The sequence below is a fragment of the Hesperophylax consimilis genome, chromosome 11, assembly GCF_061612785.1.
Source record: "Hesperophylax consimilis isolate HC1 chromosome 11, BYU_Hcon_1.0, whole genome shotgun sequence".
In the NCBI taxonomy this organism is placed as follows: domain Eukaryota; kingdom Metazoa; phylum Arthropoda; class Insecta; order Trichoptera; family Limnephilidae; genus Hesperophylax; species Hesperophylax consimilis.
The window spans coordinates 34,076,802-34,104,623 of record NC_142846.1 but is presented as its reverse complement, the minus strand read 5'-3'; the positions used below and the strand labels follow the sequence as shown (position 1 = coordinate 34,104,623).

The 27,822-nt window shown below is 35.4% G+C and overlaps 1 protein-coding gene across 3 annotated transcripts in view; it reads right to left on the bottom strand.

The window, feature by feature from the left end:
• The window catches only part of Slu7 (Pre-mRNA-splicing factor Slu7), a 30,179-nt gene extending 11,276 nt beyond the window's left edge, over window positions 1–18,903 (bottom strand). The window contains exons 1-9 of one of the 3 annotated variants that reach the window (XM_089637154.1): window positions 18,788–18,903; window positions 18,460–18,663; window positions 18,223–18,377; window positions 18,045–18,137; window positions 17,614–17,803; window positions 16,265–16,347; window positions 11,979–12,124; window positions 5,499–5,682; window positions 3,201–3,346 (exon numbers count right to left, since the gene is read on the bottom strand). In XM_089637154.1, the coding sequence (XP_089493280.1) occupies window positions 3,201–3,346; window positions 5,499–5,682; window positions 11,979–12,124; window positions 16,265–16,347; window positions 17,614–17,803; window positions 18,045–18,137; window positions 18,223–18,377; window positions 18,460–18,637 (1,175 nt within the window). In that variant the 5' untranslated portion in view covers window positions 18,638–18,663; window positions 18,788–18,903. The other 2 variants (XM_089637153.1, XM_089637152.1) reach the window with 2 other exon arrangements.
• Window positions 18,904–27,822: the final 8,919 nt, after the last annotated feature.

Below are 27,822 nucleotides of genomic sequence, written 5' to 3'. Positions count from 1 at the left end.
TTTTTTAACGATACGCCCTTAATGGTTTTATTTATGTATTCTATATTCATTTTGATGAACAGAAAAAAACTTTTTTTTGCTTAGCTTTTTTGAAATTTTCGATTTTCCAGCGGGTTTTTTTCCGGTCCATTTAAAAAAAAATGATATAAAATTATTGTTTTCATTACAAAACGACAGGTTGGTAAGGACAAATGTACTTTTATTTATTTGCATTACAGGGGAATAACTGCTTTGATAATTTTATAGAGAAACTGACCAGGACGCGATTTTCGTAAATTTACTCAACATGTGCGAACTTGGGGCGGTTGGTTCGATTCAAGACCTCTGTGCGTTACCTCAGAATGATTACAACCCAAGGGATTATAACTTGTAAACATAAAGAAATATAAACCTTAATGTTGCAGGTCTCAAAACTATCCATTTTTAGCTTATTTATTTATTTATTTTCACATATACGGCACAACATGTGCCATTCACATACTAAATTACAGAGAATAGTACAGCAACATAAGGAATGCAACAATATAAATCTAAGTATAATGGTTTAATCAGTAAATAGTAGTAAGGTTAAAAGTATGAAAAAAAGAGATATAAATAAAATATAAGTAGCAATCTGTAGTATAGTATTAAGTCAAAGTAAGAAATTATATGTAATAATATACAATAAAGTAGTATAAGCAAGAATGAAGTGCTTATAAAATGTCTGAAAGGCAATAAGAGTTTGTAAAAAATAAAATAAAATAAAAATTAGAAAGGTATATACTATTAGAAAATGAAAAGAATAAAATAAATACTATTTTATAATATGAAAAGGAAACAAAAGTAATAAATAGGAGAATCACGTGTATAATAATAATGTGCGACACTGCTTGACAGTCCGATAAAGTTTTACATAGTACCTACCTATGATGACTATGATATATAATGCACTGATATCAGCTTCTACCTATCGAGTACTAGTAGTTTTTAATCTGAAGTACATAAACATTATGATGGTATGGTATTATTCGACAATTTTTGTTTTATGCATCTTTTATATGATAATAGACAATCAGCGTGATCGATGTTGGAATATTCATTGCCTAATCTGTGCAAGCGATGGATTATTGAATTTTGTTCTGCGTTAGTTCCAGTATTGTTGCAATAATAAGGTGACTTGAGTCTAGTTGGTCTACAGGGTGTCGCGCGTCGGACCTGGGGGGCCCTGACTTTCCCTCGGCCAGCTCAGAGCGGGGCATGAGACGTCTCTCTCATAGTCAGGGTTCGGGGTCAGCGCGAGGCTCAAGAATCCATATCCCACCGTCTACACAAAACACTCCCATACGACTGCTATTCCCAAATGAAAGAGGTTAGGTTTTTTATGAATCAACATTGTATTTGAGCGGCAAAATGGACATTACATGGGTGAATAACAATAGAATACAGGTTGTTACATCCTAACTGGAATTATCATCAAAGGGTTCCCTAATCTCTCTCTGGGGAATAATTAACAGCTCTCTCTCTCTAGACCGACAGGCAGCGTGGACGAATTTAGGTTATTAGCGGACACATTCAAGGGGTAATAGGAAACGTAAGAGACTCACAGCGTGGTGTTGTCGGGGTATCCTGTTGATTGTAGGGCTGAGCGCCGTGTTTCAAACAAACGGTGCCAGCCTGTCGATGTTCAAAGCGCGCCATTCTCGTACATTATGCTTTTCGACCGAGCGGTGCGAAATTGGGAACGCGGGCGCCGGAACGAGCACACGTCCAGCTAGGTCAGAGGTCGGGGCGTAAGAAGGAGGAACGAGGCGCTTGGTCGCCGGGGGTGGGGGGAACTCTAGCGGATCTTTTGCGCGTTTTTAACTACGTTTGGCCCAGCAACCAACCTGATAGTTCCCGCTACTCAGGCTAGCAACTGTAGGATCTTCGCGCCTAAAATCTGTTATATGACAAGGGAACATGGTAGTTTATCAACGAAGTTAATTCAGGGGAGTCAAACCGGTGATTGATTATTTTAAATAAAAAAATTATATCATTAAGTATTCTTCTATGTTTTAACGATAAGAGATGCATTAATTGTAATAATGAATCGTAATCAATGTCGTCAGAGGGAATTCCTAATTTGAAGTTAATTGTTCTGAGAAATTTATGTTGGATTCTTTCAATGGACTTATGACCTATAAAGGGTTTTACCGTTTATACCACGAGTTTGAGAACACCGTGTAAAACAAACTATATGTATCGGAAATGTTCCTCAACACTAATGACAACAGCAAGTGAATGATGAAACATTTATAAAAAATGTCAAATTAAATGCTTTACCAACATAGTAGGTTCTGCAAATAAGTCATACCTTTTTACTAAGTTGTTTTTTTACTTAATATTTCACATTCATATTATACGTTCATTGCTTTGCGACAAACGCACATGTGACGTTATATTTTAACAAGTTCATTAATGTACAACTACCGCCCTCTAGTGACAAAAAAATGTTATGAATATAATGATTCTGTTCACCCTCACCACATACCTACTCCAAGGGGATACCGCGGAATTTTTTTTCCCTTTAGCGCTTTTCCGTGACTTGTGAGTTGTAAGTAATGATATGATATAAGAGGGTATGATAGTTCCACAGGGTTCCAATATTATTGAGTAATTGGATTAATGTGCTATTTGACTTTTTTTATATTTATTTAGGTAGTCTAACACATTTAAAAAAGAAAACATACATTTAATTTTTATTTTACCAAATGCAAAAGAATATTTTAGGCCCCTTCACGGCTTAAAACGGACCTGTTCATAACCCCAAGCAACGCCGGGTACACGTCAGCTTCTATGTAAATATTTCTACTTTATTCTGACTACTTCTTTGTTCCTTCTCTGTAAGCTCTATAAAAAAAATTAACTGTCCCCCTCCTTGCTTGGAAGCTGGCGATGCCCCTGTTATATCCATTACTTTTGTTCTTCTTCCCTTTTTATTATTTTTGTGAAATTTATCCAATCAGACTGCAGGGTGGATAAGTTTCTAAATCTGGATATAATTGGCTTGTGTAATCTTTATAAATATTTCACTATTAATTTGATGGATGTAGCATTTCTGAAAACGGGACACGGGAGCCTTCCTCGAGGAAAATGTGACAAGAACCGAAAAAAGGAATGCACAGTCAGGTTTTGTATGGATTAATCTAAAAATGTTAAAAGGGAGTTTTGAGTGAACATACCTGGCCACTTGTTTTTCCTGTCCTTGTATGAGTGTACCATCTCTGTTGTATTGCATGAACTGCTCCGTCTGGGCCATCAGGAGAGCCTTGGGGGGGACCTGCAGGTGCTCTGCCCCCCCATACTTATCCAGAACTGATTCTTTCACCTGAAATATTTATCATTATATTAATGCGCATTGCGGAATGTCAAGAAATAACAGTATTTAGCACTTAGAAAAGTTATGATTGTCAAAGAGATTGTAGCCTGCGGTTGTCATTCTGTTTACATCAGTAATGCAGCAAAATTTTTAATTTTACACAAAGGACTGGTATAAATTAGAGATGTTTACATTAACAGAAAGCTAAAAACAGAAGTAGTTTAACGTGGCATAAGTAATACGAATTACAATCCAACCCACTGCTTGGAAGGCAACTACACCAAACAAACATTACACCACCAACCTAGGTTGGCTTCTTTTATTGGACATCATTGTAGAATGAGTTTGAGACCCTTTGGCCTCTCCAGCTGATCTCTCGACCCATCGCCGCGGAGGGAGGGATTTATTCTAATGTCCGTCACTCCTGGACACTGATCCCTAGATTCCTACCCAACCCTCATACCTTTTACCTTCCCAGAACATCCTCTCCTTCCTTTCTTTAAAAAAGGCCCTACACACAACATCCTAAAAGATGATATAGTCCGAGCAATCCGGAATCTTTATAAGTAAGACTGAACATGTTTACGACCGAGTGGGTACTTAGTAGATCGAGTAGAGACTAAATACACAATGCTGCTAAAATATAACTTTCAACTATGGCTTAAAACTAGACTTATGACTAATATACTTATTTACATTTACAAATACATATTGTTATGATTTCAGTCTGTGTTGTCAGCGGTATAAAGTTTAAAAAAGTAAGTTATAAACTATTATTATTATTAATAAAACTATATAAAAATAGTTTATGTGTAAGACACTGTTATAAAGGAAGTAGGTGATCAGGGAAAAATAAGAAAAAAAATCCCTCGGACTGAAATACCAATGACAAAATACTGTCTGGATACAACAATTTAAAAAGTTGAGTTTTTAGTTTTTCTCTGAAATCAGATGATCGCTCGACCTTTCACAAATGTGAAGCTACTGTAAAAGTCCTGTCTCCGAAATTGGTATTGGGATTGCGCATAGGTATAGAGAGTCTACCTACGACTGTTGAAGATGTTGATCGAAGGATTGTTTGCCTAGTATTAACGTCATTTGAAATGAAATTTTAAAAGTGTTATACATATTAGACGCACTCGGTGATCGGTATATAGATAATATCGTTACACTATTTTCTATTTCGAGTTTAAGACAATTTGAATTTGTGATTGAGATTTCTTCAACAGAGTGTTGTGTGTAATTTTTGATGTAAATGATTACGCCATCATTTTGGGATTTATAGTTCCATAGCAGAGTAGGGTGGCACCACGTTATGTATGGCTTTATAAACCATCCAGCATAGTTTTAACTGGATTCTCTCAGGATACTTAAGCCAAAGAAAGTTTCGCAGATGTTTTGGTATGTGAGAATATTTGGAAGGGTTGGTTATCAGTATTGCTGCAGCATTGAAAACTGACTGAAGTCTGTCAGTGTACATTTTAGGGAGACTTGCATGTATTTATGCCATTGCAATAGTTAGTTAGTCAAGTTGTGGTACAACCACCAACCAACCATCATTGTGGCATTAGCCGGAATATCTCTCCCTATAGATTTGATTTGACACGGGTGAAAGATCTGTATCTAGTGCAACTTATATACCATTTTTAAGGAGAAGTAATGAGAAGAGATTGGTCTAATATTGATTGGCGCTTCTTTGTTGTTGTCCAGAGAAATTCTGTTTTGGATGAATTTAGTCTTAGTTTACAGATAGAAATCCAATATATTATGACAGCGATATCTTTTAATTTGTCTTTCTCATTCGGTGTACAATAGAAATACATTTACTGATCGTCAGCAGTCAAAATGTTTTCAAAACATCTGAAAAAATTAAAAACAAACAAAAAGTATTGGGGCAGGGCCACAATGTTTTTATTTTCCGTGGCCGATGGAAAACGTTGTGGCCCCGACATAATGTTTTCATTTTTTGAAATCATTTTGTCTCAGGAGACCTGACTTGAGGTACTCATATACTGAAATGAGGTGTTGAGGTGGCCCACCTCAAATGAGGTGAGGTGTGAGATACGAAGTAGTGCCGATACTGATTTGTTCATCAGAACTTTTTGTCTCAAATAATATACGTGATTCTGACACACATAAATGAAATAGCTGTTTTATTCACCTGACTCTTAAACTGTTCTTTTTTCTTGTCATATTCCTTTTGCAGTATCTCTAGTTTAGTGGGCTCAGCCAGTAGATGAACATCAACTCCTTTGTCATGTGCCTCCCATGCAAACAGCTGAGCTACGGCGTGTTTCTGGGTGTCTCCACTGAATCTCACAAAGTTCTCTCCAGTGTAGTCTGTTCTGAAAACAAGTTTAATAAAAAAATTAAATTGTCATTCCAATGATTACAGGGGTTCACATATTCTCTCCGTCTTCCGTTTACAATCAAATGATCAGTGGTGCATTCATGTTATGTTACCCTCATTGTTATAAGTGCCGCAAAGAAAGCTACTGAACTTTAGACAATAGAAACATTGTTATAAGTGCCGCAAAGAAAGCTACTCAACTTTAGACAATAGAAACATTGTTATAAGTGCCGCAAAGAAAGCTACTCAACTTTAGACAATACAAACATTGTTATAAGTGCTGCAAAGAAAGCTACTCAACTTTAGACAACAGAAACATTGTTATAAATGCTGCAAAGAAAGCTACTCAACTTTGGACAATAGAAACATTGTTATAAGTGCTGCAAAGAAATTTTTATTTTTTTAATTTTTTTATTATCAATATAAAGTTTTTTTACAGGTTTTTTTTTTCGATGTCTGTCTCACTAGAATAAACCTGTGTCGAGACAGACGTATTTGATACATAAATTAATGTTTACATATTTTTTGCTACATAAAATATTTCATTACATTAAATGACATTGTGAAAAAGATAAAAAATAATAATAATAAATTTGTCAATCAGCATCTAGTTGGAGTACATACTTATGAAGGGATTTTTATAAAATTTTTGATCTTGGATCTGTCTTGGCTGATGATCCAAGACTTGATGTCTGTTTTATATTTTAAAAAAAATCGTTCAGTCTAATGGCTAGTGGGAGAGCATTATATAGCCTTGTTGCAAAATATCTCAAATTTCTCTGGCCAAAAGTTGTTTTAGCGAAAGGGATTTGTAAGAAATTATGTCTTTTGGTTCTAGTATCACGAGCAGTTTGGATATTGTCAAAAGTAGTTTTGTGTTTGAAGAGGTATGTTAGTATGTTTTTGGCATAAAGTTGCCTTGTAACATCCTGTCTACACATAACACAGATTTTCCTAAAGATTTCATCCGAACTGCTTGTGATTGGTAGTTTGAGGATAATCTTTATTATTAGTTTCTGAGCTTTAGATATTGGATCAATGGCGGTAGCGTTTGCTCCTCCCCATGCTATGATACCATATTCTATTAAAGATTGACAAAGTGCATAGTACATAGATTGTTTTGAGCTGGCTTAGGTTGAGAAAGTTGCGAGTTTGTCTAAAAAAGTAAATGAATTTTCTAAGTTTGTTTGCTGTAGTGGTAATATGTTGTTTCCACTTCAAATTGCTGTCAAAAATAATACCTAAGTATTTAATTTTAGTTACCTGTTCTAAATAAGGGGAATCACATATTAGAAAGCTACTCAACTTTAGACAATAGAAAAATTGTTATAAGTGCTGCAAATAAAGCTACTCAACTATAGACAATAGAAACAATGGGATATATCGAAATGGTACGGAAGCGTGACAACAAAACTGCATGGACGGTTACGTGTTTGGTGTGTAGGAAGAAGCAAAAAGCGGAATGGGTGAACAATGTTGGCTACACTTGTGCATGCAAAGTTTCATACCAATAATGATTCAGAGCCTACCTCCTTTATTTATTTATTTATAGAATACATGATAATACAATAATACATTTTCTTACATGTGATACATTAAATCACCACACTAGGGATATAATAATAATCACCATACTTTGTTTCCATTATCTACATACTCAACCCTAAAATGCTTTAGTTGCTATGGAATCGACATATTGGATAGTACACATTGTTATATTATTACAGTAAAAGCAGATTATTTGTGCCATTACATTAAATATAGGTAAACAAGAAATAATTTTTCACTTGTAGCAAACACTTTGTGGGTATACATAATTATAATAATTAAACTAAAATAACTTTGTTTGAATACCACTTTATTTTATAAATTTAAAACCAACCGGTTTCAGTTCAACCCGAACCTTCATCAGGGTTAATAAAAACACATTACAATATGTTATGAACTGAAACCGGTTGGTTATAAATATACACGGTGTCCGGAAACTCGTGGTACAAGCGGGAAACTGGTGAATCTACATTACATTTGGAGTCGATTTTATAGTATAATTTTTTTTGATTTGAGCTTTCGTTTTCGAGAAAATCGAGTCAGAAGTTGATTTTTTTTTGGATCAAATTCTTATAAATTATTACTGAAGATCAAAGTACCCAACTAATTAAAACTATTTAAAAGTAAAACGAATAAAGAAACCCGGATTTAAAGCATTACTTTGAAATCACCCTTCATTTAATCCGGTGTAATCATAAAATATTTCTGCTCTGCAGGGTTAAAACATCTATTGTTCTAATATTCATACCTATCTCTGACATATTCGCAAAATATAGCTTTCTCTAGTATGCTGGGTTCAATTAACATATGAAGGAAAGAGGCGCACGATAAGCAGATGTTCCATTTCTGTTAAATCGTAAGTAGGTCAGTTTTGGTTTATGGGCTGCCGCAGGTGGCCGTGTTTATGTGATTGTTTATACATTGTTTACATTGCATTTTGCTTTAAGAAGTTTTCTCGTTAATTTAAACATAAAAGCGAATTGTGGTCGAAATTTGTGTGTTTTAATACGCGTTATTATTGTTTTGATAGTGATACTTTAAGATTTATCATCAATGCGTTCGACGTGTTTGAAAACAGTTGTACGTTTTTAATGTTTTGATTTTGAGACTTATCATCGATGCCTTCGACGAGGTAAAAATTAACTCCGACATGATTCAAATAGTGCAATAATCAATCATCAGACGGACCCAACTGTGCTTGGAAGTTTTTTTTTTTTTTTTTTTTTATTATTTAATATATATATAAAGTGGGTACAGGATATAATGTGAGTACATAAAGTATATATTTACATTACAAAATATATTTATGTTCGCAATCTCACCAATGAAGAAACTGGTTCTTGTGCTTGGTGAGAGAGTTACACTAATTATAAGAAAAATAAAATATCATTATGCTATAAGTAAGTATATAAATGATAGGAACAATATATAAAGAGACAAAATCTAAATACAGTGGATGAGTATAGACTGATAATAAATATCAATGAAGGGAAAAACAGGCAATTATTTAATTGATTATTTCTGAAAGAGTAACTTTAGTTTTAGTTTAAGTATGTTAATATCCTTTAATTTCTTTATTTCAATCGGAAGGTTGTTGAAATACTTTATTCCTAAATATTTATAGTTATTTTGCATTTGTTTGGTTTTACATTTTGGAATTTTGATATTGTATTGATATCTTTTAGATAACTGGGTTTCAAATTTTTTGATTATATTATCTTTATAAATTTGGATAATTGCATTTTTCTTGAATATATCTTCTACTCGGGGCACCCCGAAATCTGTAAATAGCGTTTCTGTTGGATACGTGGAGGGTTTCTTGAGGATTACTTTGAGGATTAGCTTCTGGACCACTTTGATCGGTGTCAGAATCTTATTGTATGACCCCCCCCATCCAATAATTCCGTATTGAATTAACGACTGGATTAGTGCGTAATATACTCTTTTTAGGTTATTTCTTTTTAAAATATTTCTTAATCTTATGAATATGTATACACACTTTCTGATACGCTTGACCAATTCACATATATGTCTTTTCCACTTCATATGTTGTTCTATTATCACTCCGAGATATTTAATTTCTGATACTGAGTTCAATATTGAACAGCCTTGGATACAGATGTTTTTATTACATTTGTTATTGTGAATAATTATTTGAGTGTTAGGGAGTGTTTGTAGTTTGTTAATTGAGAAATGTATATAGTATGTCTTGTTAGTGTTTAATGAGAGAAGATTTGTATCAAACCATTGTTTCAATGTGTTCATGCAATTATTTGCTTGTTCGTTAACTATATTCCAGTCGATCCCATTCACTATGATAGCTGTGTCGTCGGCATAGGATATTATGTTTGCGTTAAGTGGTAGTTTGAAAATATCGTTGACATAAATTATAAATAGTAGGGGGCCTAGGACTGTGCCTTGCGGTATCCCGAAATTACTTGTTAGTGGTAGACTAAGTGAGTTGTTTATCTTGACTACTTGGCATCGTTCAAATAAATAGCTTTTTATCCATTTTAAAGCTTTATCGTTTATCCCAACACAATTCAATTTTTCAATAAGTTTATCATGAGAAATACTATCGAAAGCTTTTTTAAGATCTATGAAGATTCCGAGACATTTCAAAGATTTGTCTAATGTGTCCTGGATTATGTTCGATAATTTGGCAATTGCATCTTGGGTACTTCTATTTTTCATAAATCCATATTGGTTGCCGTGAATTACGTCATTTTTGTCAATAAATTCAGTCAACCTTTTTTTGATAATTTTCTCGAAGATTTTTGCAATGTTTGAGATCAGCGATATTGGACGATAATTTGACACTTCTTCAGGGTTGCCAGATTTATGAATTGGAGTGATGATGGTTTGTTTATATACAGTTGGGAATATTCCGCTTTGGAGACTTATGTTGATTAAATGTGTTAAGGGTTTTGATATATGTTTTTTGATAATTTTTAGTGTTTCGACAGTAATTCCATCGAAACCTGGTGCTGATCTTCCCTTCATGCTTGAAATGATTTGCTCGATTTCCTGTGCTGAAGTAGGGTGAAACATGTCAATTTTGTTTGAGATTTTAATGTTAAGGTTCTGTACGTCATTGGACGGTACTTTTTGAATTTGATTTGCAAGGTTTTTGCCTACGTTTGCAAAGAAGTTGTTGAATATGTTAGCGGTATCTAAAGGATTTTCTTTGCATCGTATTTTGATATTGTTATTTGTGATGCTATGTATTTCATTTTTTTTATGTTTTTTCTTGTCTATAATTTCATTTACAACATGCCAGACTTTTTTTGCATCGTTCTCCGTTGCTTCCAATTTTTGCCGAAAATAGTTTTCTTTTGTGTTTTTTATTAAATAAGTGAGTTTGTTTTTGTATGCTTTTAGGTGATTCTTTAGTGTTTCATTTGTAGGTTGTCGGATAAATTTTTTGTATAGTGCTTCTTTGTGTCTGATTGATACAATTAATCCAAAAGTTATCCATGGCTTAACCGGTTTAAATTTTGAAGATTGTTTTCTGGAATCAATGAATTGTGCAGTACTTACGTGCATTGATAGTTTTTTTTCAAATAGTTCGAAGCATTTATTCGTGTCATTACAATTGAAGATGTCGTGCCATTTTTCTTTATCTAGATTATGTATTAGGGCATTTATGTTGAGCGTTTTGCGTCGGCCGTTGTCCTTCTCCGGAGTTAGAGTTTGTATTGGTAAACATTTTTTATCGTGATTGTACGTAAAAATGCACCCGAAATGATCTGTGATTGTCGTTTGTATGACTGCAGATACTATGTTTTTTATATCTTGAATATTTGTGAACACATGATCTATGCACGAAGGTCGTTGACCTGGGATAATTCTCGTAAATGAATTAATACACGAAATATAATTTAATTCTGCCATCATATTCAGATAATTATCTTTGTCGTAGGATGAGTAATCATTTGCGATATTGAGGTTAATGTCTCCGACAATGATAGTTTTCTTATTTCTGTTCGCAAGAAGAATGTGTTTTAGTTCATCTACATAGGTTGGTAATATTGAGGCATGGGTTCTATATATGGCGAATATGCTATAGGTGTACTTTTGGAAACTGATTTCCATATTTAAAATGTTTACATTGTGCATGTGGATTTCTCTGTAAAAAGTCACAACATATTTATTTGAAATAAATATTGCGATTCCGCTGTTTTTATTAATTTGGGTATTTGTTGCATAGTATGTATAACCCGGAATATTATAATTTATATCACTTGATGAATGCGTCTCTGTTAATATTATGCAGTCTAGTCTGTTAAGTGATTTTATTGTTACCAGGAGTTCGTCTCCAGGAGTTACCAGGAGTTAATGGTAAACATTTAAAATAATTTGACGTGTTTGTGTTTTGAATTGGAGATCGGAACATCGCTACAAATGTGAGTACCTACCTATGCTAATAATAATTCCTATCCGTTGCGTCGGCGTCTCAGATCGAATGACGAAAAAATTTTAACCCTGAAATAGCCAAAAAATATATTATTTTGGTTTTTTTTTTTTTTTTGTGAAAATGCTCAAATCAAAAAACTTTATGTTTATTTGGGTTCCCCATGTGGTGTAGATTCTCCAGTTTCCCGCTTGTACTACGAGTTTCCGGACACCGTGTAAACAATAAAGTGGTATTCAAACAAAGTTATTTTATTTTAATTATTATAGAAATAATTGGGTACTACTAAATTGGGAATAATTAATAATATGACTAAATAATAAACTTACTCTGCATCCTTAGGATTGGGATTGTCTCTCATAGATCTAGTTTTAGGGTCGTAGTACGCTGAATTAGGATCCAAGTTACGCAGGTATTTGGCCGTGTCTTCTCGGATACGCAAGTTACGCACTGTGATACGTTGTTTTGAATCCACCTGGAAAATTACAATAAAAATACAAGACAAGTATTATTAATCAATTTATGGAGGTGTATGGTATATGTACATAGTAACATTGTGGCTCCACTAGGCAGGGAAGGCAGCAAGGATGTAAAACATCCAAACAGACTATGAAGTCGCAATGAACTAATAAACCTGCAACCGAAGAGTGTAGGGTGAATTATACTTGGCGGGAGGGTATGAAGGTCAGCAACACAACTTTTAAATATAAGATTACTGGTATTTTAATGGAAGATGCTCCTAGGAACTGTCGTCATTGATCCCTTTGACAGGAATCACGCCAACGGGACCAACATTAATTTGTACACGCTTGGCCTTTGTCACATGTGGTGATGTGCACCTTTGAATATTCCTTCACAAATATTTCCCCCACCTAATATAAATTCCCCAAAGACGGGAAATTATTTTTGGTAACAAGAAAGTTATTATGAGTTTATTTACTAATTATTTTTATTATGATGATAATGTATTAAATTTAAACAATTAATAATAACTGTAAAATTAGTGTTTCGATATCTCCAAAAATGAAAAAGTTATAAACTTTCAAAGTAAACTTGGGTAAAACATAAAGTACAATCATGTCTCGTGACGTCAGACGAGACACATTAGGGTATTTTCACTGTGTTTTTTTATTATCGAAAAAAATTACACTGATGATGTTTTTATTGATTTTTATGTCGACGAATAAATTTTCTACACGATTTAAAATGTGCTATTTTCGATTTTCCGCCAAAACGACATGTTTGTGAATTCGGCGGCATTGACATCAGGACGGGCAACATAGGTGATAGCCGTCTTAGCAGCCAGTATTGGCTAATATGTCATAATGACGCTGCATCCTGTTGGATCGGTCTCAGAATGTGCAGTTTTTTAAATCAATAATTATGGATGAAAATATTAAAATGACACATTTTTAGTATGATTTAGTGTTCAGAACCAGAAAAATAATCTTTAAATCTTCCACATATTTTTAACGGTATTCATAGTTTGTGAAAATACCCTATTCAGTACCATTCGTAATTCAAATGGCAGTGCTGCTGCGCCAGCTTATCAACCGGCCGCTCTTCAGCGTGCTCTAATTAAAATGATACATTTGTAAATAAAATGAAATCTCACAATTTCTCAAATCTGAGAATTTTGGTTTTCTGGGAATTTCACCATTTAGATGAAAATTCCAGCAATATTCTCCATTTCCAGAATATTTCCAGATATACCCATCACTAGTCCCATGAGAACGGGCCGCTTCTGCGACTCGTTTTTGTGTTCAACAGCTCGGCTGTGAATGATTTGCCGGCCTCCATGTTACCCTCCTCCTACAATATGAAAAACCCTAAACACAGCATCCCCAAAAATGAGTCTCAAGCTTATATAAATATACAAATATATATACTTTATAATTGTCCATATCGTAGGTAGAGGATGGAATGCACACGCAATGCACCCCTTCCATCTATGTACTTGAACACTACTACTGCATCAGCTATGTAAACAAGGAGTTACCTTAGTACTTGAACACTACTACTGCATCAGCTATGTAAACAAGGAGTTACCTTAGTACTTGAACACTACTACTGCATCAGCTATGTAAACAAGGAGTTACCTTAGTACTTGAACACTACTACTGCATCAGCTATGTAAACAAGGAGTTACCTTAGTACTTGAACACTACTACTGCATCAGCTATGTAAACAAGGAGTTACCTTAGTACTTGAACACTACTACTGCATCAGCTATGTAAACAAGGAGTTACCTTAGTACTTGAACACTACTGCTGCATCAGCTATGTAAACAAGGAGTTACCTTAGTACTTGAACACTACTGCTGCATCAGCTATGTAAACAAGGAGTTACCTTAGTACTTGAACACTACTGCTGCATCAGCTATGTAAACAAGGAGTTACCTTAGTACTTGAACACTACTGCTGCATCAGCTATGTAAACAAGGAGTTACCTTAGTACTTGAACACTACTACTGCATCAGCTATGTAAACAAGGAGTTACCTTAGTACTTGAACACTACTACTGCATCAGCTATGTAAACAAGGAGTTACCTTAGTACTTGAACACTACTACTGCATCAGCTATGTAAACAAGGAGTTACCTTAGTACTTGAACACTACTACTGCATCAGCTATGTAAACAAGGAGTTACCTTAGTACTTGAACACTACTGCTGCATCAGCTATGTAAACAAGGAGTTACCTTAGTACTTGAACACTACTGCTGCATCAGCTATGTAAACAAGGAGTTACCTTAGTACTTGAATACTACTACTGCATCAGCTATGTAAACAAGGAGTTACCTTAGTACTTGAACACTACTGCTGCATCAGCTATGTAAACAAGGAGTTACCTTAGTACTTGAACACTACTGCTGCATCAGCTATGTAAACAAGGAGTTACCTTATTACTTGAACACTACTACTGCATCAGCTATGTAAACAAGGAGTTACCTTAGTACTTGAACACTACTACTGCATCAGCTATGTAAACAAGGAGTTACCTTAGTACTTGAACACTACTACTGCATCAGCTATGTAAACAAGGAGTTACCTTAGTACTTGAACACTACTACTGCATCAGCTATGTAAACAAGGAGTTACCTTAGTACTTGAACACTACTACTGCATCAGCTATGTAAACAAGGAGTTACCCTAGTACTTGAACACTGCTACTGCATCAGCTATGTAAACAAGGAGTTACCTTAGTACTTGAACACTACTACTGCATCAGCTATGTAAACAAGGAGTTACCTTAGTACTTGAACACTACTACTGCATCAGCTATGTAAACAAGGAGTTACCTTAGTACTTGAACACTACTACTGCATCAGCTATGTAAACAAGGAGTTACCTTAGTACTTGAACACTACTACTGCATCAGCTATGTAAACAAGGAGTTACCCTAGTACTTGAACACTGTTACTGCATCAGCTATGTAAACAAGGAGTTACCTTAGTACTTGAACACTACTACTGCATCAGCTATGTAAACAAGGAGTTACCTTAGTACTTGAACACTACTACTGCATCAGCTATGTAAACAAGGAGTTACCTTAGTACTTGAACACTACTACTGCATCAGCTATGTAAACAAGGAGTTACCTTAGTACTTGAACACTACTACTGCATCAGCTATGTAAACAAGGAGTTACCTTAGTACTTGAACACTGCTACTGCATCAGCTATGTAAACAAGGAGTTACCTTAGTACTTGAACACTACTACTGCATCAGCTATGTAAACAAGGAGTTACCTTAGTACTTGAACACTGCTACTGCATCAGCTATGTAAACAAGGAGTTACCTTAGTACTTGAACACTACTACTGCATCAGCTATGTAAACAAGGAGTTACCTTAGTACTTGAACACTACTACTGCATCAGCTATGTAAACAAGGAGTTACCTTAGTACTTGAACACTACTACTGCCGGCCGGCATAGTCCAGTGGTAACGCATTGGACTGCCATTCCGAAGGTCGCGGGTTCGAACCCGGCGTGCGCAAATAAATTTTATTTGATTAATTTGTGTTATTTCACAATTAATTAATTAAAATAATATATAGTATATTTGCGGCACGTTCCAGAGTGGAAGATACTACCAGTATCGCCCTGGTGTAAGACCACCATTCAGAATTGAAACGTTGCTCCAAATGGCTTTAGCCGTGTTTAGTGACTAGATCTGAATAGCCAGGTACTTCCCCACCTTCCTCTTTCCCTTCCCCACTTACCTTCAGCCTCACAACATCCCAAATCCCAATTGGGGATGCCATAGTCTCACTGGCTCCAGACGGGAGCAGTTGGGACTCTTGTGAGGTATTCACCATAAAAAAAAAAAAAAAAACTGCATCAGCTATGTAAACAAGGAGTTACCTTAGTACTTGAACACTACTACTGCATCAGCTATGTAAACAAGGAGTTACCTTAGTACTTGAACACTGCTACTGCATCAGCTATGTAAACAAGGAGTTACCGTAGTACTTGAACACTACTACTGCATCAGCTATGTAAACAAGGAGTTACCTTAGTACTTGAACACTGCTACTGCATCAGCTATGTAAACAAGGAGTTACCTTAGTACTTGAACACTACTACTGCATCAGCTATGTAAACAAGGAGTTACCTTAGTACCCGGCATGTCCACTCCATCCACATATTTGTCTTCATCTTCTTCTGCATCCTCTTCTTCATCCACAGCAGAAGGATCTAAAAATTGCAACAAAATGTAATATGTAACTTTAAATTCAAATTTTTATCAGTGTCCGGAACGGGAGCTGGATTTACGTCCAGTCCCATGCCTCAATGGTTCCTACATGTTCTGAGAGGCTACCTTGACTCTGGCTTTGATGGAGCCTCGGTGCCTGAGCTGGTCACTTAGAGTTACACCAAGCGTATAAATGGAAAGCATGTTGGGAAGATTGCTTCCGTTGAGGAAACTAGATTGTCAATTCCATCCCTTTTAGATGTAATCGGACATGATTGGGTCTTTGAAGCATTAAATTCGAGAAGGTTATTCTTACCGCAAGAGGAATCCCTCTTGAGGTAACCGTCTATTCTTTACTTCAAAGCCCTCCAAGCTGTTGGTATGTAAATTGTGTTGTGTATGTCTAAATAAATTATGAGGTTCCAATGAGAGTAAAATGTTGAAAGTATTATACAATATAAAGAAGGGTTAACCCAGTGTGGGTTTATTTTTTAAACAAATCTTCACACTTGGCCTTCAAAACAGGAGGAAGGTGATTGTCTATGTGAGATTTCGAAAAACCACCCCCCTTTCCCACCCCTTAAACCATTGGCCACATTTATTGGCCATAATTAAGCTAAAAAATTGGCTCTAACCATTGAATTAATTTTGTACCAAAAATTACAAATCTACATTGGTGTACTAAATCTAATGTATCTTTTAACCATATGTTTAAATAAATTAATTTCTTTAAATTTGTTTACATATTAGATATAGATAAATAAAATAATTAACAAAAAAAGGAAAATATGTGTAAATAATGATTCAAAAATTACTTTTTTTTTCACACATTTATTAACAACTAGCGCCCCGCCCCGGCTTCACACGGGTTCAATGTGTAATGTTGCATCATATTTGCGTTTGACATTGACAGATTATAGTTCAAAAAGTGGAAGAAGACAGTGCACAAACTGTGCTGTGAGTGAGCCGCCCAGCACGGGCTTTTTGCTCGAGCTTGTAAAGTAACCACTCGCTATTTTGAAAAAATTAAATTGCGAAAGTCTGCTTACAAAACTTCGAACATAAATATCAGGGAAAAGAATTTAAGAAACGTATTATTACCAATACTACGAAATGAACGCTTCATTATCTTTGGAGCATTTGGCTTTTAAAAAATCCCTCGGGACAAGCTAGTGAAATGAGGCGAGGGGTGCCGATCCGATGCCGAGCTAATATGTATGCGTGCGATAACCTTAAAGCATAATTTTGATACTTCTTGACAAACTTACCTTGGTCTAGTTTTTTAGCCCTCATTTCCCTTTTGGCTTCTTCTATTTTCTGAAACTCTTCTATGATAGCCTTGTGCTCTGAAGGGTCATAACCATTCCAGCGATCCCTTTTGCCATCAAAACTCAACGTCAACTTCGGCTGAACAAATTCATCATGGGCGATCTTCGTGTTGCTGAACTTGGCTCCCACCTAAAAATAATTCAAAAGTGTCTTTAGAAAATTTGTAATATGGACTTATCTTTTATTTAATAATTATTGTATTGCGGAGTATTAGTTACATTTAACTGACATACTTATATTCCATTCCACGGGTTAAGAGAACAAAATAATACTGATCATTAAAAAAGTTTAATATTTAGATTAATTACCAATCCATTCAAACTTTCTTTCATAAATTAGCTGTAGGAATCGGGGCAGTATTAATTAATACCTTTCTTGGTCTTTCCAGGCAATCTTTCTTTATATGTGAGATGGCCCCGCAGTTTTCACAGGCTCCTTTTCGGTATTTCCCAGCGACGGATGACTGGAAAAGAGAAGAAAATGTTAAATTTAATTGAAAACTTGCCGGAATACAGAATAATAAATTTTCAAATCTCGTTTTTTCATACCGTATCAACTCCTTTTTTGTAGAATTCGTCTAGCCTGGAGTAACCTGTTTCACTTTCTTCTTGAGGCCTTTGATGTTTAAGCGTTGGTCCGGCTGTTCCATAATACCACGGAGCTGACGATATATACTGAGGGATGTGGGGATTAATATCCTTTCCTGTGAATGAAAACAATGATCATGCCCATGAGAATAACCTTAAAATATATGATATCTCATTTAGACCAGTTTGAAAGATTACCTTCTTCATCGACTGCAGCGGGAGCTGTACCAGCTTTACGAGCTTCTTCCAGTTCCTTGGCTTTACGCCAGTCCTCTCTGGACTTCTTTTTTGGTTCTTCGTCAGTTTGATCTTCACCGACGACTTCATCCTTATTACGAAGAATTTGGGAAACGGCAGTTCGCGAAGTTCCAGCCATATTGACGGAACTTTTTGATATTTATGCTACAATGAAATATATATTTAAGATTCAATTAATGTAATAGAAACGCGAAAAAATAATTACAAAGCGTAAAACCATCGTACAACTGTCAGATTGTGTCAGATGTCAGATCAAATGCGCACATACCATAGATACACAACCATAAATAAACCAATCTCTAGATCGATATCTTCGTGCTTTTTGTAGGGCGAGAATTTGTCACCAACTTGACCACAGGCGACCACAAATAAAACGGTCGTACGGTCCAGAGAGGTCGTAACCATAAAAACCACTCGTAGGCTAGCATTACACTTGTAAGTTTTTTCGTAAATTTACGACTTCTAACCAATGGGCGCATTGGATTTTCAAAATGCAAGATGCCCATTGGCTAGAAGTCGTAAATTTACGAAAAAACTTACAAGTGTAATGCTAGCCGTATAGACAGAGAAATCTCAAGGCCATTTAAAAAAAGTGCGACCATAGACAATATCATATCAGCGAACATCGTTCATTCATTAGCCCAAATAATAATATTTTAAAAATAAAAATATTGCAATGCAGAAAAAGGAAAATGAAAAACTCAGCACATATTAAAATATTTTTTATTTTCAAAAAGACAATGGATGGTAACACAAAACAGGGTCAGTACCACCGATGTATTGAGCATTGATTTATCATTAAAGTAGATGATAATACTAATAAATCCAAACGAAACACGAGACAGAATAAGACACAGAAACATAAAAAGTAACGGTCTCAACTGGGAATCGAACCCAGGATTTTTGTCTTACTGCGACCACATAATAGGCTTTAATTTGACCCTGCACAAAAATACAAGAATATGAACACAAAATACATTTTAAAGAAGTTGTTAAAAGATATTCATTATGATGTTGAGTAAGTAATAACAAAAATTAGACGCAGGGCCGGCCCTATGCGGGCGCAATTGGATCAGCCTGCGCCGGGCGCCGAATTTCCAAGGCTTATAATATCTAAACTAACACACCACCCTTAAGATTATCTTTCATAAAAACCGCGCTAGGCAAACATGCAAATATAATTGATTACAGTGATCACCTCTATCTACTACATGGGACCTAGGCATCTACTGGTTTTGACAACGAGCGCTAAAATTTTACTTGTGCCAAGCGCCATTTGGCTCAGGGCTGGTCCCGATTAGACGAATAGCAGTAGTAACCCCTTTTGACTTTTACATGGTATTATTTAAATCATAAGACTGAAACCATAATATAAGAAATTTAAATCGCGTAAGTAATAAAACCTTGAAAAGAAATATAGCTCGTAAAACAACAAAGGATATTATAAAATAGAAGTTAAGAATATGTATTTAATATTTGTATGTTGATACAATTCGTGGTGGAATTCTATTATAAAGATATATTGGAACAAATTTAAAACTTTTTTCCTCTTGTGAAAAATGAATATAGAGAGAATGTGATTTAAATTTGAAAGAGAATCTCCTAAACTGTAAACTCTATAGCGAGTTTTCATAGCGATACGTTTGTTTAAATAAGGCAGAGAGGACGGATCGCCAAACAACTCGGTCTTGGCACACACTCCTTGCCCCATTCGTATTCATACATCGTCTCATACATATTCATCTATTATTCTGACTCTTGACATGGCGTGACTCAAGTATCTGATTCACTTGGTCGTGCCATGTCTTCCTCGGGCGTCCCCAACTTCTGCTACCATTCACATTTGCAACGTATGTTCTCATTATATTCCTTTCTTCGTTCATTCGCTCTACGTGCACAAACAATCTAAGCGTCCCTTTGTTGAGCTTTCTCATTACGCTTACGTTAGCCTTGCACTCTTGCCGGATCTCCATATTTCTCATACGATCATACATGGTTTTACCACACTTACGCCTCAGGGTTCTCATTTCTCATTTCTACAGCATTCGGTCTACTTTCATCCTATCTCTGACAGTTCCATGCCTCACTTCCGTATTTGGGAATTGGAGTCAATAATAATATCTCAGTAATGTTGCACTTTTGGAAAAATGACTTGGGTTCGAAATTAAGATGCACTCAGAAAACTCAGGCTTTATGATGCTGAAAGGACTGAAATTATGCAAACGTACTATGAATTGTGGTCTGAAAAAGTATCAATTACGATATCTCCGAAAAGAAACATTTTTGAAAAAATGTTCAGTCATTTGGGAACTAAAGAAAGAGTTGGGTTCGAACTTTAAATGCGAATTTATGTTATTTCTATGGTGCTGAAAGGAATAAAATTTCACACAAGTTCTATGAATTGAGGTCTGAAGAGGAATCAAAAAAATATCTCCGAAGAAAAGAATTTTTAAAAAAAAATCAGTCTTACGGGCACAAATGCAAGAATTGGGTTCGAACTTGGAATTCGATTTTCTCAGTTTCTATGATGCTGAAAGGGCTGAAATTTCGCACACGAATTGTGATGTGAAATGGAATCAAAAACAATATCTCCTAACACAAGCATTTTTGAAACAATGTTCAGCCTTACGGGCACAAATGCAAGACTTGGTTTTGAAATTTGATGCAGAACCTACTGATTGCACACCTACTATGAATCATGGTTGGAAGTAGAATCAATACAAATATCTCAGTATCATTGCTGCAGTTTTACGGGCACAAATGCAATACTTGGTTTCGAATTTTTAATGTTATTTTCTCAGTTTCTATGATGCTGAACGGACTGAAATTTCGCACACGTTCTATGAATTGTGGTCTGAAGTGGAATGAAATACAATATCTGCAAAATGAAGTATTTTTGAAAAAAAAATCAGAATTGCGGGAGCAAATTCAAGACTTGGGTTCGAACTATGAATGCCGTTTTCTCAGGATCTATGATGCTGAACGAACTGAAACTTCGCACACGTTCTATGAAAAAATGTCTAATAATGAGTCAAAAACAATATCTCCGAACAGAAGCATTTTTGAAACAATGTGCACTCCTACGGGCACAACTGCAAGACTTGGGTTCGAACTTTGGAAGCCGTTTTCTCAGGCTCTATGATGAGTGACCGGTCTGTGGCCGAGTTGACATCGCGTTTGGGTCCCACCCAGGCGTGGTGTTTTCAATTCCTCGGTTGGCTAAGTCCTCCATCACAACACAAGCAACATTTTCAGCTTACGGTGGTGGTAGTAGGAGATTTTCAAATATTATCAGGTTATTCGTAACCTGGGAATGTTTGACTAAGTTTTATTAAAAAAAAGGGACTGAAATTTCGCATACATTCTATGTGAAATGTTTTCTGAAATGGAATCAAATCAATATCTCCGAACAGAAACAACTACGATTCGTGATAAGAATCATGGAAGCGAAATCAGTCACAAAATCTTTTTTCAAAAGCATTTTTTCATGATCTATGGTAACAAACGGGCTGAATTTTGTTATCGCGATACGAATCATGGTCCAAACCGAAATCAGTCACAACATCTGAAAAAAGTTGCATTTCACGAAAAATAATCATACTTATGGGCGCTAATTTAAGACTTGTGCTCGGACTTTAAAAGGCATTTATTCAGGCTAAATGGTACAAAACGGACTGAAATTTTGAAATCGCAATAAGAATCGCGGTCCGAACCGAACAGTTCCAGTCACGCAATATGCATAAATTTCCTTTTTAAGAAAAATTATCATTCTTATGGGCGCTAATTTAAGACTTTGGTTCGGACTTTAAAGGGCATTTATTCAAGCTATAAGGCACCAAACGGGCCGAAGTTTTGCTATCGCGATTAGAATCATGGTTCGAACCGAAATCAGTCACAAAATCTGAAAAAGTTTCATTTCATGAAAAATTATCATTATTATGGGCGCTTATTTGACACTTGGGTTTGGGTTTGAAATTCAAAAGGCATTTTTTCACACTGAATGTTTCCAAACGGGCTGAAATTTTGTAATCGCGATAAGAATCATGGTTCGAACCGAAATCAGTCACAAAATCTGAAAAAAGTTTCATTTCATGAAGAATTATCATTATTATGGGCGCTAATTTGAGACTTGTGCTCGGACTTTAAAAGGCATTTATTCAGGCTAAATGGTACAAAACGGACTGAAATTTTGAAATCGCAATAAGAATCGCGGTCCGAACCGAACAGTTCCAGTCACGCAATGCCAATATGCATAAATTTCCTTTTTAAGAAAAATTATCATTCTTATGGGCGCTAATTTGAGACTTGGGTTCGGACTTTAAAATGCATTTTTTCAGGCTCTATGCTACCAAACGGGCGGATATTTGGAATCTTGATAAAAATCATGGTTCGAACCGAAATCAGTCATAAAATCTGAAAAAAGTTTCATTTTTAGAAAAATTATCATTCTTATGAGCGCTAATTTGAAACTTGGGTTCGGACTTTAAAAGCCATTTTTTCAAAATGTAGTTACCAAACGGGCTGAAATCATTCAAATATTCTGAAAAAAGGAGCATTCACGAAAAATTATCATTCTTATGGGCGATAATTTGAAACTTTTATTCGGAATTTAAAAGGCATTTTTTTAGGCTGTATGGTACCAAACGGGCAGAAAATTTGTAATCGCTATTAGAATCATGTTCCAAACAGAAATCAGTCTTCAAAATATGCATAAATTTCCATTTTTAGAAAAATTCTAATTTTTATGGGCGCTATATAGAGACTTGGGTACGAACTTTAAAATGGATTAGTCACCGAACCTCGGTAGTGTGCAGTCGTGTTTACCAGTGCTCTGTGTTTGACGGCTTACTTTGACGGCGGCGCGGCGTACAGATAAGATTTATTTATTGTTACCTTTTCGTATTCATTATTTTTGTTTGTGTTATTGGTTTGCGACGAAGTTGCGTGTATTATTTCTATCATTTATTATTTCTAAAATAATAATTATTGTTTAATTTTTTTTTTAATTTGTTGAAATGGAGGAAGATGAAAATCGACCTCCGGACCCTGAGCCCATTTCTAATATTGTAGACGACTACGATACTGATGATACCCAGACTTCTGTAACCCTTCCTTCACGAAAACGACGTCCTCCGCTTTGCCTTATTGTACCTCCTAAAATTAAATCTCTTTCACAATCAAACGAAGCCCCAATCTCTCATGGAAGTTATAATGATACGATTCCTCCAGAAGCAAAAGCCATTGAGCTTATGTATTCTATTTCATCTTCAGCTCCATTTATTGTCAATGTCCAAAGGACTGAACAGGGGAAAATAATTCATCCCCTGGATTTTGGTAAATTTATTTTTAGCTCAAAACTCAATAACCTCGGTATTATAAATGGATCAATAAAACCGGAAGGTCGATACAAACTATCCATAGAATTTAAATCAGCCACATTAGCTAATGATTTTGTTAAAAAAATAGGTTCTCTTTCAAATAATAAATTTAAATCTTTCATACCTACATTCAATTTAACCAGAATGGGCAGAGTAAGAGGTATCCCAACCGATCTATCAGAAACAGAAATAGTAGATGCTCTTAATGACTCTCAATTAACTCCAAAAGTTTTAAAAGCACGTCGTTTGAATTTCAAGGATACTTCCACCGGCACCACTATATGGAAACCTTCACAATCCGTTGTTATTACTTTCGAAGGTCAAACATTACCATCTCGTGTATTTATTTATTGTAACGCTCTTCCCGTTGAAATATACAGATTCCCGACTATCCAATGTTTCAACTGTTGCCGTTTTGGCCATTCAAAACCTATTTGTCGTTCCCCTCCTCGTTGCTTCCATTGCGGAGAGGATCATCCCTTTGAACAGTGTCAAAATACAACGAATAACCCAATTTGTATTAATTGTAAGGGCAACCATACTGCTGTTAGTGTGGCCTGTCCAGAGTTATCTAGACAGAGAAATATCAAACAGTCAATGGCTGCAGACAATATTTCTTACTTTCAGGCCTCTAAATTATTCGCTCCTACAAAAAAATCTTTTGCAGAGATAACGTCTAACGCTTCTCTCTTTCATTTTTCTCCCCTAAATCCCCTCTATCATCTTCCCACAAAGAAACAATTTTCAAACCGATAAAATCTAATCCAAAATTTATTCCTTCTTTCGATAAAAAACTACATAATGAACTTTTACATAACCCGAATGGGAATAATAAATCCCAGGCTCCCAATGGGACTGCCTTAAAAAACTGTTCCACTTCCGATATCTTCCCTAAAGTCACGATTGAAAATTCTTCTTTTATTCAAACTTTAATTACCCTATTAATTACGATCCTTTCAAATAACAATAAAGTACCGTCCAACGCTGCCGATTATATGAAATCTTTACTCTCTAGCCTTCCCGATGTATCCGCAAATGAGCAAAATACTTCAATGGAATAGTAGAAGTCTATTCGCCAACAAAATTGATCTTGTACAGTTACTTGATGAACATAATATTTCAGTTGTTGCCAGATGGCAAAACCGAAACGTGGTTAAAACCCTCATACCAATTTAATATTCCTGGATATCATTGTCTAAGACATGATAGACTGGATGGCAAAGGTGGCACTGCTCTTATTATACATAATTCTATCCCTTTTAAACAAATTATTTTCTACACTCTCTCCAATAATTTTCAGATAGTAACTGCTGTTATATCTGATATTACATTACTATCTATATATATCCCTCCCTCTACAATTTTTGTTGAAAACGAATGGTCAACATTTATATCCCAGATTCGTCCCCCGTATATGATACTTGGGGACTTCAATGCTCATTCTCCTTCTTGGGGCAGTGAGTTAACAAACCGTTCTGGCCATAATCTATTAGATTTTATGGATACCTATAATTTATGTATACTAAATGATGGATCTCCAACTCGTTTCACTGCCCCTCAACATCGGAAAAGTGCAGTCGATTTATCTCTTTGCTCATCTTCGGTGATTCCCATATGTTCTTGGAACATTCTTAAAGATCCCCTTTCCAGTGACCATTTTCCTATAATAATTACCTTCCACCATCTATCTTCCACGCATTCCTTTTCGATAAACAATAGTTTTAAATTTAAAACGAAAGACGCGAATTAGAGAAATTATTCTTCAGAATTAGACTCCATTGTTCAAGCATCTAAGTCTTCCCTTGTCAACACTAGTTTAGAATGTGAATTATTTCCTAACATGATAATAAAAGCTGCAGAAAAACACTTAAAAAACGTAATCTTAACATTAAGATAAAACATTCCACTCCATGGTGGGATGAAGAATGCACTAGTGTCGTTAAATCCAGAAGAGAAGCAATTTCCATTTTCCGTAAATGTATGTCTTTCGAAAATTACCTTTCTGTGAAACGCGCCCAGGCAGAAGCGAAACGCGTTTTGAAAAACAAAAAGCGGTCTGGATGGCGAAAATTCTGTGAACGCTTGTCTCCTGAATCTCCCCAGTCATCCGTATGGTCCAATTTAAAAAAAATCGGTTCGACATATACTCCGCAGCGTTCTAAACATATTCCAGAAGAAATTATTATAGGTTTTGCTGATAAGATAGCTCCTCGGTCAGTTGCCAGATGTGAGGAAATGCCTTCCTTTATTTCTTATCCATCTCACTCTAGCTGGCTGGACTCTCCTTTCTCAATAAGTGAATTAAATCGAGTAATCAATTCCCTTCCAGACTCTTCTCCTGGCCCTGATGGAATCTTATATAGTTTCATTAAAGCATTCTCAGACATGTCGGTTGAATATTTTTTATCCCTAATTAATTACATGTTCGAAACGGGATTTATTCCGGAAGTCTGGAAAGTTCAAAAAATCCTTCCGATTTTAAAACCTGGCAAAAATCCATCTGAAATCTCATCCTATCGTCCTATTGCTCTTTCGTCATGTTTAATGAAAGTAGCAGAACACTTGATAAAGAACAGATTGGAATGGTTTGTTGAAAATCACAGAATTATCTCTCCTAATCAATATGGCTTCCGGAAAAAGAAATCAACTATAGATAATTTAAGTGTGTTAACAACAGACATCCGTATATCTCAGTCCCTTAATTCTTGCACTCTGGCCACATTTCTTGATCTTTCGTCAGCTTACGACGATGTATTAATTAACATTTTGAAAGAAAAATTAATTAAAATAAAAATTCCCTTAAAACTAGTTCAATTTATTATTAATTTACTAACAGACAGATCCATTATTATCCACTTTTCCTCAAAAACTATAAATCGCAAACTATGGAAGGGGTTACCTCAGGGGTCCGTAATCAGTCCATTATTATTTAATATATATAAGTGATTTAGACAGTGTAATTCCTTCATCTATCAAGCGACTTTATTTTGCTGATTTCCTTATATATTTACCACACAAAAATCTATCGCGCGCTGCGAAGGAATTGAATTTGGCTTTACATAATATTAAAGTTTGGTTGTTGACAAATGGGATGAATTTAGCTACGTCTAAAACCAATGTAGTGGCTTTTACGCGCAAAAGAAAAATACCCCCCTTTTCGGTCTGCTTTGATAATGTCCCTCTTCAAATCGTTAAGCAAATTAAATTTCTTGGACTACTTTTGGATCATAAACTTTCCTGGCTCCCGCATATTCAGAACATTTCGGCTAAGTGTGAAAAGGGGCTAAATATTATGCGAGCTGTTTCCAGAGTGTGGTGGGGATCTCATCCTACTACTCTTAAATTAATGTATGGTGCTCTAGTGCGAAGCCATTTGGATTATGGAACATTTCTTTTTGATCCTCTTCCTAAATATTTGGACAAAAAACTTGAAAGAATTCAGTCCAAAGCGCTCAGAATAATTATTGGAGCGATGAAATCTTCTCCAATTAATTCTCTCCAGGTAGAATGTGTTGATCCCCCCTTAATTTTAAGGAGACAATTCCTAGCTGATAAATATATTTTTAAATCTTTTTCTATATCGCGTCACCCTTTAGAACAAAGCCTTGATTATTTGTTCAATTACTTAAATAACGAAAAAAGATTGACAGATAAAAATCGACTTCCTCTCCTTCTAAAAAGTTTTCTTTCATTCAAATCTCTGTCTTCTTCCCTCCAAAATCTACAAAAAGATCCTATCCTTCCTATTTTCACCATCCCATTTGATTCTATCAATTATATCCCCAACGTTATAACTTCAGACTTCCGAACTGATATTTTAACCTCATCTAATCAAAATGTTGAGGAAAAATTTAAAAACATTACATCTTCTAAGTTTCCAGAATTTTCTCTCATTTACACAGATGGTTCTAAGTCTGACAACAAA